An 18215-nucleotide genomic window follows, 5' to 3' on the forward strand; every position below is an offset into this window, starting at 1 on the left:
GTTACAAAGCCTTCTTGTCATGTTGTATTGTGTTACAAAGCCGTCTTGTCATGTTGTCTTGTGTTACAAAGCCTTCTTGTCATGTTGTATTGTGTTACAAAGCCGTCTTGTCATGTTGTATTGTGTTACATAGCCGTCTTGTCATGTTGTATTGTGTTACAAAGCCTTCTTGTCATGTTGTATTGTGTTACAAAGCCTTCTTGTCATGTTGTATTGTGTTACAAAGCCTTCTTGTCATGTTGTCTTGTGTTACATAGCCGTCTTGTCATGTTGTCTTGTGTTACAAAGCCTTCTTGTCATGTTGTCTTGTGTTACATAGCCTTCTTGTCATGTATTGTGTTACATAGCCTTCTTGTCATGTATTGTGTTACAAAGCCTTGTCATGTTGTATTGTGTTACATAGCCTTCTTGTCATGTATTGTGTTACATAGCCTTCTTGTCATGTATTGTGTTACAAAGCCTTGTCATGTTGTATTGTGTTACATAGCCTTCTTGTCATGTATTGTGTTACAAAGCCTTCTTGTCATGTATTGTGTTACATAGCCTTCTTGTCATGTTGTATTGTGTTACAAAGCCTTCTTGTCATGTTGTATTGTGTTACAAAGCCTTCTTGTCATGTTGTCTTGTATTACATAGCCTTCTTGTCATGTTGTCTTGTGTTACATAGCCTTCTTGTCATGTTGTCTTGTGTTACAAAGCCGTCTTGTCATGTTGTCTTGTGTTACAAAGCCTTCTTGTCATGTATTGTGTTACATAGCCTTCTTGTCATGTCTTGTGTTACACAGCCTTCTTGTCATGTTGTATTGTGTTACATAGCCTTCTTGTCATGTTGTCTTGTGTTACATAGCCTTCTTGTCATGTTGTATTGTGTTACAAAGCCGTCTTGTCATGTTGTATTGTGTTACAAAGCCGTCTTGTCATGTTGTATTGTGTTACAAAGCCTTCTTGTCATGTATTGTGTTACATAGCCTTCTTGTCATGTCTTGTGTTACACAGCCTTCTTGTCATGTTGTATTGTGTTACATAGCCTTCTTGTCATGTTGTCTTGTGTTACAAAGCCGTCTTGTCATGTTGTATTGTGTTACATAGCCGTCTTGTCATGTTGTATTGTGTTACAAAGCCTTCTTGTCATGTTGTATTGTGTTACAAAGCCGTCTTGTCATGTTGTATTGTGTTACAAAGCCGTCTTGTCATGTTGTCTTGTGTTACATAGCCGTCTTGTCATGTTGTATTGTGTTACATAGCCTTCTTGTCATGTTGTATTGTGTTACAAAGCCTTCTTGTCATGTTGTCTTGTATTACATAGCCTTCTTGTCATGTTGTCTTGTGTTACAAAGCCTTCTTGTCATGTTGTATTGTGTTACATAGCCTTCTTGTCATGTTGTATTGTGTTACAAAGCCTTCTTGTCATGTTGTCTTGTATTACATAGCCTTCTTGTCATGTTGTCTTGTGTTACAAAGCCTTCTTGTCATGTTGTATTGTGTTACATAGCCTTCTTGTCATGTTGTATTGTGTTACAAAGCCTTCTTGTCATGTTGTCTTGTGTTACAAAGCCTTCTTGTCATGTTGTATTGTGTTACAAATCCTTCTTGTCATGTCTTGTGTTACAAAGCCTTCTTGTCATGTCTTGTGTTACAAAGCCTTCTTGTCATGTCTTGTGTTACATAGCCTTCTTGTCATGTATTGTGTTACAAAGCCTTCTTGTCATGTCTTGTGTTACAAAGCCTTCTTGTCATGTATTGTGTTACATAGCCTTCTTGTCATGTTGTATTGTGTTACATAGCCTTCTTGTCATGTTGTCTTGTGTTACAAAGCCTTCTTGTCATGTATTGTGTTACATAGCCTTCTTGTCATGTTGTATTGTGTTACATAGCCTTCTTGTCATGTTGTCTTGTGTTACAAAGCCTTCTTGTCATGTATTGTGTTACATAGCCTTCTTGTCATGTTGTCTTGTGTTACAAAGCCTTCTTGTCATGTATTGTGTTACATAGCCTTCTTGTCATGTTGTATTGTGTTACAAAGCCTTCTTGTCATGTATTGTGTTACAAAGCCTTCTTGTCATGTATTGTGTTACATAGCCGTCTTGTCATGTTGTATTGTGTTACAAAGCCTTCTTGTCATGTTGTCTTGTGTTACATAGCCTTCTTGTCATGTTGTCTTGTGTTACATAGCCTTCTTGTCATGTATTGTGTTACATAGCCTTCTTGTCATGTATTGTGTTACAAAGCCTTCTTGTCATGTATTGTGTTACAAAGCCTTCTTGTCATGTTGTATTGTGTTACAAAGCCTTCTTGTCATGTATTGTGTTACAAAGCCTTGTCATGTTGTATTGTGTTACATAGCCTTCTTGTCATGTCTTGTGTTACATAGCCTTCTTGTCATGTCTTGTGTTACAAAGCCTTCTTGTCATGTATTGTGTTACAAAGCCTTCTTGTCATGTATTGTGTTACAAAGCCTTCTTGTCATGTATTGTGTTACAAAGCCTTCTTGTCATGTATTGTGTTACAAAGCCTTCTTGTCATGTTGTATTGTGTTACATAGCCTTCTTGTCATGTCTTGTGTTACAAAGCCTTCTTGTCATGTTGTATTGTGTTACAAAGCCTTCTTGTCATGTTGTCTTGTGTTACAAAGCCTTCTTGTCATGTATTGTGTTACAAAGCCTTCTTGTCATGTATTGTGTTACAAAGCCTTCTTGTCATGTATTGTGTTACAAAGCCTTCTTGTCATGTTGTATTGTGTTACAAAGCCTTCTTGTCATGTTGTATTGTGTTACAAAGCCTTCTTGTCATGTTGTATTGTGTTACAAAGCCTTCTTGTCATGTATTGTGTTACAAAGCCTTCTTGTCATGTATTGTGTTACAAAGCCTTCTTGTCATGTATTGTGTTACAAAGCCTTCTTGTCATGTTGTATTGTGTTACAAAGCCTTCTTGTCATGTTGTATTGTGTTACAAAGCCTTCTTGTCATGTTGTATTGTGTTACAAAGCCTTCTTGTCATGTTGTATTGTGTTACAAAGCCTTCTTGTCATGTTGTATTGTGTTACATAGCCTTCTTGTCATGTATTGTGTTACAAAGCCTTCTTGTCATGTATTGTGTTACAAAGCCTTCTTGTCATGTATTGTGTTACATAGCCTTCTTGTCATGTTGTCTTGTGTTACATAGCCTTCTTGTCATGTATTGTGTTACAAAGCCGTCTTGTCATGTTGTCTTGTGTTACATAGCCTTCTTGTCATGTCTTGTGTTACAAAGCCTTCTTGTCATGTCTTGTGTTACATAGCCTTCTTGTCATGTCTTGTGTTACAAAGCCATCTTGTCATGTCTTGTGTTACAAAGCCATCTTGTCATGTCTTGTGTTACAAAGCCTTCTTGTCATGTTGTATTGTGTTACATAGCCTTCTTGTCATGTTGTATTGTGTTACAAAGCCTTCTTGTCATGTATTGTGTTACAAAGCCTTCTTGTCATGTTGTATTGTGTTACAAAGCCTTCTTGTCATGTTGTCTTGTGTTACATAGCCTTCTTGTCATGTTGTATTGTGTTACATAGCCTTCTTGTCATGTTGTCTTGTGTTACAAAGCCTTCTTGTCATGTTGTCTTGTGTTACAAAGCCTTCTTGTCATGTTGTCTTGTGTTACAAAGCCTTCTTGTCATGTTGTCTTGTGTTACAAAGCCTTCTTGTCATGTTGTCTTGTGTTACAAATCCTTCTTGTCATGTCTTGTGTTACAAAGCCTTCTTGTCATGTATTGTGTTACATAGCCTTCTTGTCATGTATTGTGTTACAAAGCCTTCTTGTCATGTCTTGTGTTACAAAGCCTTCTTGTCATGTATTGTGTTACATAGCCTTCTTGTCATGTTGTCTTGTGTTACAAAGCCTTCTTGTCATGTTGTATTGTGTTACAAAGCCGTCTTGTCATGTCTTGTGTTACAAAGCCTTCTTGTCATGTCTTGTGTTACAAAGCCTTCTTGTCATGTTGTCTTGTGTTACATAGCCTTCTTGTCATGTTGTATTGTGTTACAAAGCCTTCTTGTCATGTTGTATTGTGTTACAAAGCCTTCTTGTCATGTTGTCTTGTGTTACAAAGCCTTCTTGTCATGTTGTCTTGTGTTACAAAGCCTTCTTGTCATGTATTGTGTTACAAAGCCTTCTTGTCATGTCTTGTGTTACAAAGCCTTCTTGTCATGTATTGTGTTACAAAGCCTTCTTGTCATGTATTGTGTTACAAAGCCTTCTTGTCATGTCTTGTGTTACAAAGCCTTCTTGTCATGTATTGTGTTACAAAGCCTTCTTGTCATGTATTGTGTTACAAAGCCTTCTTGTCATGTATTGTGTTACATAGCCTTCTTGTCATGTTGTCTTGTGTTACAAAGCCTTCTTGTCATGTTGTATTGTGTTACAAAGCCGTCTTGTCATGTCTTGTGTTACAAAGCCTTCTTGTCATGTTGTATTGTGTTACAAAGCCTTCTTGTCATGTTGTATTGTGTTACAAAGCCTTCTTGTCATGTTGTCTTGTGTTACAAAGCCTTCTTGTCATGTTGTATTGTGTTACATAGCCTTCTTGTCATGTTGTATTGTGTTACATAGCCTTCTTGTCATGTTGTCTTGTGTTACAAAGCCTTCTTGTCATGTCTTGTGTTACAAAGCCTTCTTGTCATGTATTGTGTTACATAGCCTTCTTGTCATGTATTGTGTTACAAAGCCTTCTTGTCATGTCTTGTGTTACAAAGCCTTCTTGTCATGTATTGTGTTACATAGCCTTCTTGTCATGTCTTGTGTTACAAAGCCTTCTTGTCATGTATTGTGTTACAAAGCCTTCTTGTCATGTATTGTGTTACAAAGCCTTCTTGTCATGTATTGTGTTACATAGCCTTCTTGTCATGTTGTCTTGTGTTACAAAGCCTTCTTGTCATGTTGTCTTGTATTACAAAGCCTTCTTGTCATGTTGTATTGTGTTACAAAGCCTTCTTGTCATGTATTGTGTTACAAAGCCTTCTTGTCATGTCTTGTGTTACAAAGCCTTCTTGTCATGTATTGTGTTACATAGCCTTCTTGTCATGTCTTGTGTTACAAAGCCTTCTTGTCATGTATTGTGTTACAAAGCCTTCTTGTCATGTTGTCTTGTGTTACAAAGCCTTCTTGTCATGTTGTATTGTGTTACAAAGCCTTCTTGTCATGTATTGTGTTACAAAGCCTTCTTGTCATGTATTGTGTTACAAAGCCTTCTTGTCATGTCTTGTGTTACAAAGCCTTCTTGTCATGTATTGTGTTACAAAGCCTTCTTGTCATGTTGTCTTGTGTTACAAAGCCTTCTTGTCATGTTGTATTGTGTTACAAAGCCTTCTTGTCATGTCTTGTGTTACAAAGCCTTCTTGTCATGTTGTATTGTGTTACAAAGCCTTCTTGTCATGTCTTGTGTTACAAAGCCTTCTTGTCATGTCTTGTGTTACAAAGCCTTCTTGTCATGTTGTATTGTGTTACATAGCCTTCTTGTCATGTTGTATTGTGTTACAAAGCCTTCTTGTCATGTTGTATTGTGTTACAAAGCCTTCTTGTCATGTCTTGTGTTACATAGCCTTCTTGTCATGTCTTGTGTTACATAGCCTTCTTGTCATGTTGTCTTGTGTTACAAAGCCTTCTTGTCATGTTGTCTTGTGTTACAAAGCCTTCTTGTCATGTATTGTGTTACATAGCCTTCTTGTCATGTTGTCTTGTGTTACACAGCCTTCTTGTCATGTTGTCTTGATTTGAAAAGCCTTCTTGTCATGTCTTGTGTTACAAAGCCTTCTTGTCATGTTGTCTTGTTTGTCAATTATGGCGAGCGCAGAGCTGTGTCGTTCCCTTTGTGACCGTGCGTTGTCAGCCTATGGTTTGCCTCTCTCCATTGTTACCGTACGTTGTCAGCCTATGGTTTGCCTCTCTCCATTGTTACCGTACGTTGTCAGCCTATGGTTTGCCTCTCTCCATTGTTACCGTACGTTGTCAGCCTATGGTTTGCCTCTCTCCATTGTTACCGTACGTTGTCAGCCTATGGTTTGCCTCTCTCCATTAACTTATGTTCTTGGTCAGTTTACATTGCAATGTGTAAATTTGTCATGTGGTATTTAAATAATCTAGCTTGCTTTTGATTGATGTGTAAAGTAAGTATTTGAAAAGTGTGCATTCCGTGTGTGTGTGTGTGTGTGTGTGTGTGTGTGTGTGTGTGTGTGTGTGTGTATGTGTGTGTGTGGTCAGTGTGGAGTACCGTGGCGACAGATCGTGACGTCAGGGCCAGTGCTCGCCATCGCCGCGTCACAGTTCGGCACCGACTGGATCCAATACTTCTTCATGACGCTCTTTCCGCTTTACCTCAAGCACGCGCGTGGTATGCACACAGCCACGGTAAGTAGGTCACCGTCTGTAACCTTGACCTTGGAATCAAACATGGCGATATGACAGTCTTGGGCATGCACACCCACACGGTAGATAGGTCCCCACGTGACTCTCATGGCACAGTCTGGCGGCCATCACCTGGCACTGAACATTCAGAGCCACACGGTAGATAGGTCCCCACGTGACTCCCTCATGGCACAGTCTGGTGGTCATCACCTGGCACTGAACATTCAGAGCCACACGGTAGTTAGGTCCCCACCTGACTCTCATGGCACAGTCTGGTGGTCATCACCTGGCACTGAACATTCACAGCCACACGGTAGATAGGTCCCCACGTGACTCCCTCATGGCACAGTCTGGTGGTCATCACCTGGCACTGAACATTCAGAGCCACACGGTAGATAGGTCCCCACGTGACTCCCTCATGGCACAATCTGGCGGCCATCACCTGGCACTCAACATTCAGAGCCACACGGTAGTTAGGTCCCCACGTGACTCCCTCATGGCACAGTCTGGTGGTCATCACCTGGCACTGAACATTCAGAGCCACACGGTAGATAGGTCCCCACGTGACTCCCTCATGGCACAGTCTGGCGGCCATCACCTGGCACTGAACATTCAGAGCCACACGGTAGATAGGTCCCCACGTGACTCTCATGGTACACAGTCTGGCGGCCATCACCTGGCACTGAACATTCAGAGCCACACGGTAGATAGGTCCCCACGTGACTCTCATGGTACACAGTCTGGCGGCCATCACCTGGCACTCAACATTCAGAGCCACACGGTAGTTAGGTCCCCACGTGACTCCCTCATGGCACAGTCTGGTGGTCATCACCTGGCACTGAACATTCACAGCCACACGGTAGATAGGTCCCCACGTGACTCCCATGGCACAGTCTGGTGGTCATCACCTGGCACTGAACATTCAGAGCCACACGGTAGTTAGGTCCCCACGTGACTCCCTCATGGCACAGTCTGGTGGTCATCACCTGGCACTCAACATTCACAGCCACACGGTAGTTAGGTCCCCACGTGACTCTCTCATGGCACAGTCTGGCGGCCATCACCTGGCACTGAACATTCAGAGCCACACGGTAGATAGGTCCCCACGTGACTCTCTCATGGCACAGTCTGGCGGCCATCACCTGGCACTGAACATTCACAGCCACACGGTAGATAGGTCCCCACGTGACTCCCTCATGGCACAGTCTGGTGGTCATCACCTGGCACTCAACATTCAGAGCCACACGGTAGATAGGTCCCCACGTGACTCCCTCATGGCACAGTCTGGCGGCCATCACCTGGCACTCAACATTCAGAGCCACACGGTAGATAGGTCCCCACGTGACTCCCTCATGGCACAGTCTGGTGGTCATCACCTGGCACTCAACATTCAGAGCCACACGGTAGATAGGTCCCCACGTGACTCTCATGGCACAGTCTGGTGGTCATCACCTGGCACTGAACATTCAGAGCCACACGGTAGATAGGTCCCCACGTGACTCCCTCATGGCACAATCTGGCGGCCATCACCTGGCACTCAACATTCAGAGCCACACGGTAGATAGGTCCCCACGTGACTCCCTCATGGCACAATCTGGCGGCCATCACCTGGCACTCAACATTCAGAGCCACACGGTAGATAGGTCCCCACGTGACTCTCTCATGGCACAGTCTTGCGGCCATCACCTGGCACTCAACATTCAGAGCCACACGGTAGATAGGTCCCCACGTGACTCCCTCATGGCACAATCTGGCGGCCATCACCTGGCACTCAACATTCAGAGCCACACGGTAGATAGGTCCCCACGTGACTCCCTCATGGCACAGTCTGGTGGTCATCACCTGGCACTCAACATTCAGAGCCACACGGTAGATAGGTCCCCACGTGACTCCCTCATGGCACAGTCTGGCGGCCATCACCTGGCACAGTCTGGTGGTCATCACCTGGCACAGTCTGGTGGTCATCACCTGGCACAGTCTGGTGGTCATCACCTGGCACAGTCTGGCGGTCATCACCTGGCACAGTCTGGTGGTCATCACCTGGCACAGTCTGGCGGCCATCACCTGGCACTCAACATTCAGAGCCAAAGCTTCGTGCAGCGAGCCTCGTGAAGTCGACTTCGCCCAACTTAGCATCAAGTTTAAACTGATGGCCCTGACGTTGTGTTTACAAGCGGACATGAAATAATGTAAATATGTCAATAGCAAGATCTAGATGTGGCACTTTCCAGCACGTGTACGGGTGACGTCATCAAATCTAGTTTTTACGTCACGCGTTTGCCAAGATCTGACAGTCTTGGTTGGAGCAAAACAAATTATGATTTGGAACATTGGAGAAAAAAAGTGAGTCACGGGTGAGGCAATATCTACACGTACACGTACAGGTCTTTGCTACACGTTCGATCATCTAGAACACTGTATTATATTGATGCTCTGGGTGCCTACCCACGGCCCTCACGTTGTGCGAGTAGTCGGGCATGAAATATTGTAAAGATGGTAAGATAGACTTCAATATATTGATTATATGTGTACCTACACTGATGGCTGTGTAGATATCAATATATTGATTCTATGTGTACCTACACTGATGGCTGTGTAGATATCAATATATTGATTCTATGTGTACCTACACTGATGGCTGTGTTGATATCAATATATTGATTCTATGTGTACATACACTGATGGCTGTGTTGATATCAATATATTGATTCTATGTGTACCTACACTGATGGCTGTGTTGATATCAATATATTGATTCTATGTGTACCTACACTGATGGCTGTGTAGATATCAATATATTGATTCTATGTGTACCTACACTGATGGCTGTGTTGATATCAATATATTGATTCTATGTGTACATACACTGATGGCTGTGTTGATATCAATATATTGATTCTATGTGTACCTACACTGATAGCTGTGTTGATATCAATATATTGATTCTATACTGTTCAAAAAAAGAAACGCATAGCTTGTAATATTTGGTTAATTTAGTTATATGGCTACAAGGATATCCACCAAACTGCAGAAAATGTTTATCTGGTCGTCGACCTTTCGTCCATTGCCACAAGTGAGCTCTGCACGTGACGCATGCGTTATCAGTGGCTACAATGTCAAAATTGCTCATTTGGCATGACCACTCGTCATGCTTCAGTGTAATCTCGTGAAACTCGGGGAATATTGAGCTCTCACCATGTCTTCCAAAACCCATAAAAGCGGATTGTTCGCCACAAAGAAATCAGACGACAATTCAGCGACGAAAGATGGCCCGATTGAGCAGAGAAGACCGCCAAATTGCATTGGGTCGTTTACAAGCAGGCCAAAGTCAAAGTGCAATCGCCAGGCACTTCCACGTGTCCCAGAGCACCATCAGTACACTGTGGGTCAGGTTTCAAGCCACTGGCTCCGTTGCTGACTTGCCACGAGCGGGAAGACCAAGGGCGACAACTGCTGCTCACGACCGCTTCATACGGCTCCGCCACCTCCGGAATCGTTTCCTGTCGGCCTCATCTTCTGTCCAGGCTCTCCCCGGGCCACACCGATTATCGGACCAGACCGTGCGGAACCGCCTGCATGAAGCTGGTTTGAGAGCTCGCAGACCTCACAGAGGAGCTGTCCTCACCCGCCGCCATCGCCAGAACCGAGTGCAGTGGGGCAACCAGCACCTTCGCTGGACCGTCCGGAATCACTGGAGACACGTGTGGTTCAGCGACGAGTCCTACTTCCTGCTCCAGCGACATGATGGTCGGAGGAGGGTCTACCGGAGAGTAAACGAACGTTACGCGCCCAACTGTGTGGATGAGGCACCCGTTCATGGTGGTGGAGGCGTCATGGTGTGGGGGGCGATCAATACCGCTGGAAGGAGCACCCTGGTGCACGTCCAAGGGCGCATAACTGCCCAGCGATACGTGGAGGAAATTCTGCGCCCACACGCCCTTCCTCTTCTGGCTGACCAGGATGCCATATTCCAGCAGGACAACGCTCGCCCGCACACAGCACGACTCACCACCCAGTTCCTCACCGACCACCATGTCCAGGTGCTTCCCTGGCCATCCATGTCGCCAGACATGAACCCGATAGAACACCTCTGGGATGAATTGGACAGACGTGTGCGCAGGCGAGAAGAAGCGCCGGCAAATCACCGCGATCTATTGCAGGCACTTCAGGAGGAGTGGGACACCATCCCACAGCAAGATATCCGGCATCTGATCCAGTCCATGCCCAGAAGGTGCCGGGCAGTTGTTGCTGCTCAAGGCAGTCACACCCCCTACTGACTTGACAGCCTCGGCACCCAATCGTATTGATTGACTGATTGATTTGAAGATGCAAATGAACTGTGTGTGCATTCAACTGTGTCCATACCAAATTTCAAACAAATAATCTAAATATTGGATTTTCTGTTAATTTTTTCGAAAAATAAAACAAATTTGGCAAGTAGCAACTATGCGTTTCTTTTTTTGAACAGTATATGTGTACCTACAAGTATGGCTGTGTTGATATCAATATATTGATTCTATGTGTACATACACTGATGGCTGTGTAGATATCAATATATTGATTCTATGTGTACCTACACTGATGGCTGTGTAGATATCAATATATTGATTCTATGTGTACCTACACTGATGGCTGTGTAGATATCAATATATTGATTCTATACTGTTCAAAAAAAGAAACGCATAGTTGCTACTTGCCAAATTTGTTTTATTTTTCGAAAAAATTAACAGAAAATCCAATATTTGGATTATTTGTTTGAAATTTGGTATGGACACAGTTGAATGCACACACAGTTCATTTGCATCTTCAAATCAATCAGTCAATCAATACGATTGGGTGCCGAGGCTGTCAAGTCAGTAGGGGGTGTGACTGCCTTGAGCAGCAACAACTGCCCGGCACCTTCTGGGCATGGACTGGATCAGATGCCGGATATCTTGCTGTGGGATGGTGTCCCACTCCTCCTGAAGTGCCTGCAATAGATCGCGGTGATTTGCCGGCGCTTCTTCTCGCCTGCGCACACGTCTGTCCAATTCATCCCAGAGGTGTTCTATCGGGTTCATGTCTGGCGACATGGATGGCCAGGGAAGCACCTGGACATGGTGGTCGGTGAGGAACTGGGTGGTGAGTCGTGCTGTGTGCGGGCGAGCGTTGTCCTGCTGGAATATGGCATCCTGGTCAGCCAGAAGAGGAAGGGCGTGTGGGCGCAGAATTTCCTCCACGTATCGCTGGGCAGTTATGCGCCCTTGGACGTGCACCAGGGTGCTCCTTCCAGCGGTATTGATCGCCCTCCACACCATGACGCCTCCACCACCATGAACGGGTGCCTCATCCACACAGTTGGGCGCGTAACGTTCGTTTACTCTCCGGTAGACCCTCCTCCGACCATCATGTCGCTGGAGCAGGAAGTAGGACTCGTCGCTGAACCACACGTGTCTCCAGTGATTCCGGACGGTCCAGCGAAGGTGCTGGTTGCCCCACTGCACTCGGTTCTGGCGATGGCGGCGGGTGAGGACAGCTCCTCTGTGAGGTCTGCGAGCTCTCAAACCAGCTTCATGCAGGCGGTTCCGCACGGTCTGGTCCGATAATCGGTGTGGCCCGGGGAGAGCCTGGACAGAAGATGAGGCCGACAGGAAACGATTCCGGAGGTGGCGGAGCCGTATGAAGCGGTCGTGAGCAGCAGTTGTCGCCCTTGGTCTTCCCGCTCGTGGCAAGTCAGCAACGGAGCCAGTGGCTTGAAACCTGACCCACAGTCTACTGATGGTGCTCTGGGACACGTGGAAGTGCCTGGCGATTGCACTTTGACTTTGGCCTGCTTGTAAACGACCCAATGCAATTTGGCGGTCTTCTCTGCTCAATCGGGCCATCTTTCGTCGCTGAATTGTCGTCTGATTTCTTTGTGGCGAACAATCCGCTTTTATGGGTTTTGGAAGACATGGTGAGAGCTCAATATTCCCCGAGTTTCACGAGATTACACTGAAGCATGACGAGTGGTCATGCCAAATGAGCAATTTTGACATTGTAGCCACTGATAACGCATGCGTCACGTGCAGAGCTCACTTGTGGCAATGGACGAAAGGTCGACGACCAGATAAACATTTTCTGCAGTTTGGTGGATATCCTTGTAGCCATATAACTAAATTATCCAAATATTACAAGCTATGCGTTTTTTTTTTGTTGAACAGTATATGTGTACCTACACTGATGGCTGTGTAGATATCAATATATTGATTCTATGTGTACCTACACTGATGGCTGTGTTGATATCAATATATTGATTCTATGTGTATAAGACCTTACACGGTCAAATATCAGCCCAAATATGACCAACAAAGGTCCCAATGGGTCAAATAAGACCTAAGTAGAAATCTAAAATAAACAAGGAGGTGCCAATCACATTATTGAGTTAGCCCCGTTCTCTCCGTACGAACTATGCCTGGGAGAGGATTTCCTACGTCCTCTTGCGAGACTTGCACGGATCGAACTTACCAACTTCCACTCTCTCACTCAAATATGTGATAAAAATATAAGAAGAGTGGTTGGAACTAGTTTTGAACTCCCAATATTTACTTGGGGGGAGATCTAACCCAAGGCCTGCCGTGGGCTCGTGTCTCGAGACCCCGTTGAAGAATAAAACAAGAACCAGGAAAGACTTGGCCAATTGAAACTAATTAATAATATAAAATAATTTCACAAAACAGAACAAACGTAGAAAACAATTACAACACAAACTCGCGTCTGCTTTCACCACCACGACACACAATAAATGTTGTCACTTTGTACTTTATTTCTTAATATAATGGCAGCTAATACACATACGTACAGACAAGACGAGTTCTCAGAGGATTGGTGGGCTTCAGCCTGAGCGTACAATATCTCTGTCAGGCGACAAAAGGGTTAATCCCATGCTAGATCATTCTCATACATCTACAGGGCACTCACCGACCCCAATACTAGCAGATCACACAACCATCCTTTTATCAAAAAAATCAATACACTGTCCTCTTCACAATGCCAATTATTACAAACACCCCTACCATGGACAATGTCATCACAACTTCCGGTTAAAGTTTGGATTACACTATACGGGGAGAGCACACTTGACGTTCACAACAGTCACAAATAATGATTACCGAGAGAACCCCGTAAGACAATAAAACTAGATCTAAAATAAAAAAAATAAAAAATTAAACCTAAAACTAAACTATGAAACTGAAACCTGAACCTAAACCCCTTAGGAAATAGTAGTCTACAAACGACGTCTGCTCCCTGTAAACACAAAAGCACACACACCCAGGGTACATTACTGCCTGTTTCACAGTGGGTATGTACATCAAGGTATTACAACCTCTTACCTGCTTTCTCTGTGTTGGAACATAATTTTCTTCACTCCCTTTCACCAAGTTTAAATGGCGATTTTATCATCAAATCTTCACAATGTCTGTCGTAATTCTTTCAATACAACTCATTAACAAAGCTAACACTACATTAATAACACATTAATGCCATCTTGTTCTTCACTGAATTCAACTATAAGCAAAGGAAAGGATGTACGAACCTCTTCTCATGCCTTTTCTCTCGGTCACGCTACCTCTGGCCGAACATGAAAACCGCGGCATCCTCCTCCATCTGCAATTATTACGGAACTATCAATAGCGACTAAATTAACGATTTTGATTTCCTGTCGTATCCAAGATGTTGTCATCTCAGATTACTGACTGACTTCACTATGAAATTAATACTTTTCCCGGAAATCTACCACAATTTATGTTTTATCATAGTACACTTTCTTCTAATACTGTGTACAACACGGTTTAACAACATAGTCACGCTTCCACTTCAACTCTTAATCAACCCTGTGACGTCACCTCGTCATATACAAGTTCAAAGCAATACATGCCGCCTCCTAATTACACAATCAAAATCTGTCCAAACATACATTACCCACCAGTTTCTGACATTAAGCGTCCTGATTCCCCACCATAATCTATTATTTATACTATATATTAACAAACCATCACACAACTCCAAACTTTCAAACCCTCAATCTTTCCCTTTTTGATCCCACAACGTCAAAAATAGACTGTCTTTCACAACTCAACTAAAAGTTCAATTTTCTGATCAATCGTTTTCAAAACCATTCCTTATAACTACCAACATAATATTCTCCCAAAATATCATCCTATTTTACCAATATACCTATGATTAATCATCAATTTTCATCAAAAATATGATTTGCACCGGCGCCATCCACAAACAGGCTTTTCTCACAAGCACCACTTCAAATCCAACAAATTTTCATCCTTAATCTCACCATCGATCATACAAATATAAAATCAAAATTACCTCCACGTCTGGCATCACAATCTACCACATTAGATCACCGGATTCTGCCAAGAATCTCTATTTCTTTCCCGATTCTTTTCTCAATACTACGCCAGCATGTCTTCTCGACTTCTCAGTCAGGCGGAAAAGGAACATCTTCGCGCGCGTCTCCAATCACATGACCCAAAAATACTCTCCTGCCAAAAACCTAAATCCTTCAGTACTCGTGATTCAAACCACTTTCCAACTCACAAATCCTTTGTGAACTCATACCCTGTCAATCAAAATAAAATCTTAATAACACAAAAACGTATTTTGTTGTCAAAACATAATTTGCAGCAAATCTACATTTTAACCTCAGCAACGCAAAGGGAAACAAACCCGCGGTCCAATCCCTTTTTGACTAACGTAGTTGTTTCCCCTACACCGCAAATCCCTCGCACTTGGTTACACATACACTGATGGCTGTGTTGATATCAATATATTGATTCTATGTGTACCTACACTGATGGCTGTGTTGATATCAATATATTGATTCTATGTGTACCTACACTGATGGCTGTGTAGATATCAATATATTGATTCTATGTGTACCTACACTGATGGCTGTGTTGATATCAATATATTGATTCTATGTGTACCTACACTGATGGCTGTGTAGATATCAATATATTGATTCTATGTGTACCTACACTGACGGCTGTGTCACCGTGCATGCAGGCTGACATGCTGGCGGGACTGCCATGGCTGGGTTTCCCGATCTGTGGGTTCGTGACGTCCAGGACTGTGGACACAATACGTCAGAAAAACGTCATCTCTACAACCAAGCTGCGCAAAATTGCGGATGGATTCGGTGAGCAAAAAAGCAGATGTCACCGCAATGTTTATAAAAAATTAAAAAATAATAATAATTGTCAGTAAGTACTGGTGTCACATGACTGATTGGCTAATGGCGATGCGCTAGAACTGTTAGCGCACTCTTGGAGTGCGCTAACTTTTCCACAGAGCGTATTCTTCCGCCCTTTGCCTAAGCGAGACTGTGCTCTCATCCTCAGAATTAATTAATGACATGTAGCTTATATTCTCCACAATACCAAATGACCATAAATTCCCTGCTTCTCAATTAAAGCAGAAGTGGTTTTTTCTGACAGATTGCATGTGCCTGTGCCAGTGCCACTGATCTAAAAATAGAAGCCGCTGTGTTTCATCTCATTTTCGCCGACTAGCATAGATTCTTCTCATATGCCGTGTCAGTGGCATGTAGCTTTTCATCCCCATTACCAAATGATGAGTTAGTATACAATTCCCAGCGGCTAACAGAAAACAACAGTGTTATTCCGATAACGTACCAGCTACTGAGCTAGACCAGCATTTGGAAGACTGACTCGATCGACTCTGTCATATGTAACAGACTACACTGAAATACGACTGCATCAGTTCAGTAAATGAATGGTTTCCGAATTATTATTTCAAGACAAGAACAATCGTAATCGAAAACGTGTAGGGTTCAGAACGTTCTTACCATGTGTAAACAGCTCAGATCATGGGTCAATAAAGTGTTACACAGATGGTCAAAATTAAAGTACAAGATATTGCACTGGAAGTGGAACTACACTGTTGCTTAGTGTCTGTATGAAGCTACAAGGTGAAAATAGAAAAAGAAAAACACGATTCTTGACTTTGATGGGCTTTTTCTGCTCGTAAGCACACATTCTTCTACTCATCACAGCATGCCCCATTATTGAGTTTAAAACACCAATTAAATTTGTTTTGAATAAAACTCACAATTTTACAATAAGAATTTAGAGACCTGAATCAATTAGGTATATCCTACTTAGTTTGACTTTTGCAAAACTAAGTAATTACACATTTAATTGAATCAGTCAGACAGACGGAGACATAGAGAGACAGACAGAGGGCAAACAGAAATCTGAGAAAGAAACCCCTTTAAAAATGTTACCATGTTTGAAATGAAACATCGCAAGGTGAAGCCATAATTCATCACCTTTCGGTATGACGTCATGAGCGTGTTCCACACTTGAAATGACGTGTTTTTATCATGTTGTCAGCTGCACGGAGCTTGGAAGTATAATTTCCATTCAGCGATCCGAGTTTGTTAAGTTTTAGCCTATTTTCAACGTCAAACACCATGAAACTATATATATTTGGAATCAGAAAATGGTAAGGAATAGATAGAAGTTGTTTTTAAGTGTGTTTTTTCATAAATAAAGATAGTGGTTATTTATCGGTTTTCTTCATTTTTAAGCATAATTATCAATACAAAACAACAAAACTATATAGTTTTAGATACAGGACGCAATAGGGAATACACCAATATAAATTTTTTGTTTCAAATATTAGTTTTTAAAAATTTGAAAAAATGACATATTTCCAACAAACATTTCAATAACAAAACTTTAAGTGACCAAACTGAAATGCAATCCCATAATCCGGCCTAGATCTGAGATTGTGTGATAAGAAATTCGATCAAATTGATGAAAAGCTGTAACTGTGAAAGTGCTGCCTCGACCTTTTGGCAAACGGTAAAATATGACGTCATCAAACTGTCCTATCAATAAACGGAAAAACCTTCTATGAGAAAATCCAGTCAAAAATATCCATATCAAATTTCATAAAGATCCACTCCGTAGTTTTTGAGATATGATCTGCAGTGTGAAAAAACGCCCATAACGCCCAAAACGCAAACTCATTTGTCATGATTTGGTCGTGTTCTGCTGATACTATAATGTTTTTCTTTCCTAAAACACACTATAATAGTAGCCTTTCCCAATGTCTATGCTAAAACTGACTTGTCTGTGTTGTCAATGATTTTGCTACAGTGTGAGAACACAATCTCACGCCCATAACGCTGTGACACGAAAACTCATTTGGTCGTGTTCTGCCGATACTGTAATGTTTTTCTTTCTTAAAACACACTATAATAGTAGCCCTTCCCAAATGCAATGCTAAAAACAAGTCGCGTAAGGCGAAAATACAATATTTAGTCAAGTAGCTGTCGAACTCACAGAATGAAACTGAACGCAATGCAACGCAGCAAGACCGTATACTCGTGGTCCACCGCTCACGGCATAGGCAGTGAAATTGACAAGAAGAGCGCGCGAGCGGGGTAGTGGTTACGCTATGCTGCATAGCACGCTTTTCTGTACCTCTCTTCGTTTTAACTTTCTGAGCGTGTTTTTAATCCAAACATATCATATCTATATATTTTTGGAATCAGGAACCGACAAGGAATAAGATGAAAGTGTTTTTAAATTGATTTCGAAAAAAAAATTTTGATAATAATTTTTATATATTTAATTTTCAGAGCTTGTTTTTAATCCGAATATAACATATTTATATGTTTTTGGAATCAGCAAATGATGGAGAATAAGATAAACGTAAATTTGGATCGTTTTATAAATTTTTATTTTTTTTTACAATTTTCAGATTTTTAATGACCAAAGTCATTAATTAATTTTTAAGCCACCAAGCTGAAATGCAATACCGAACCCCGGGCTTC

The 18215-nt window shown here is 42.4% G+C and overlaps 1 protein-coding gene across 1 annotated transcript in view; it reads left to right on the forward strand.

Moving 5' to 3' along the window:
* LOC138970273 (sialin-like) overlaps positions 1 to 18215 on the forward strand; it is a 50053-nt gene that overhangs the window by 23296 nt on the left and 8542 nt on the right. The window contains exons 7-8 of the mRNA XM_070342767.1: positions 6230 to 6376; positions 15416 to 15548. Of these exons, the coding sequence (XP_070198868.1) occupies positions 6230 to 6376; positions 15416 to 15548 (280 nt within the window). The remainder of the gene's footprint in view (positions 1 to 6229; positions 6377 to 15415; positions 15549 to 18215) is intronic.

The sequence above is a fragment of the Littorina saxatilis genome, linkage group LG7 (genome assembly GCF_037325665.1).
Source record: "Littorina saxatilis isolate snail1 linkage group LG7, US_GU_Lsax_2.0, whole genome shotgun sequence".
Lineage (NCBI taxonomy): Eukaryota > Metazoa > Mollusca > Gastropoda > Littorinimorpha > Littorinidae > Littorina > Littorina saxatilis.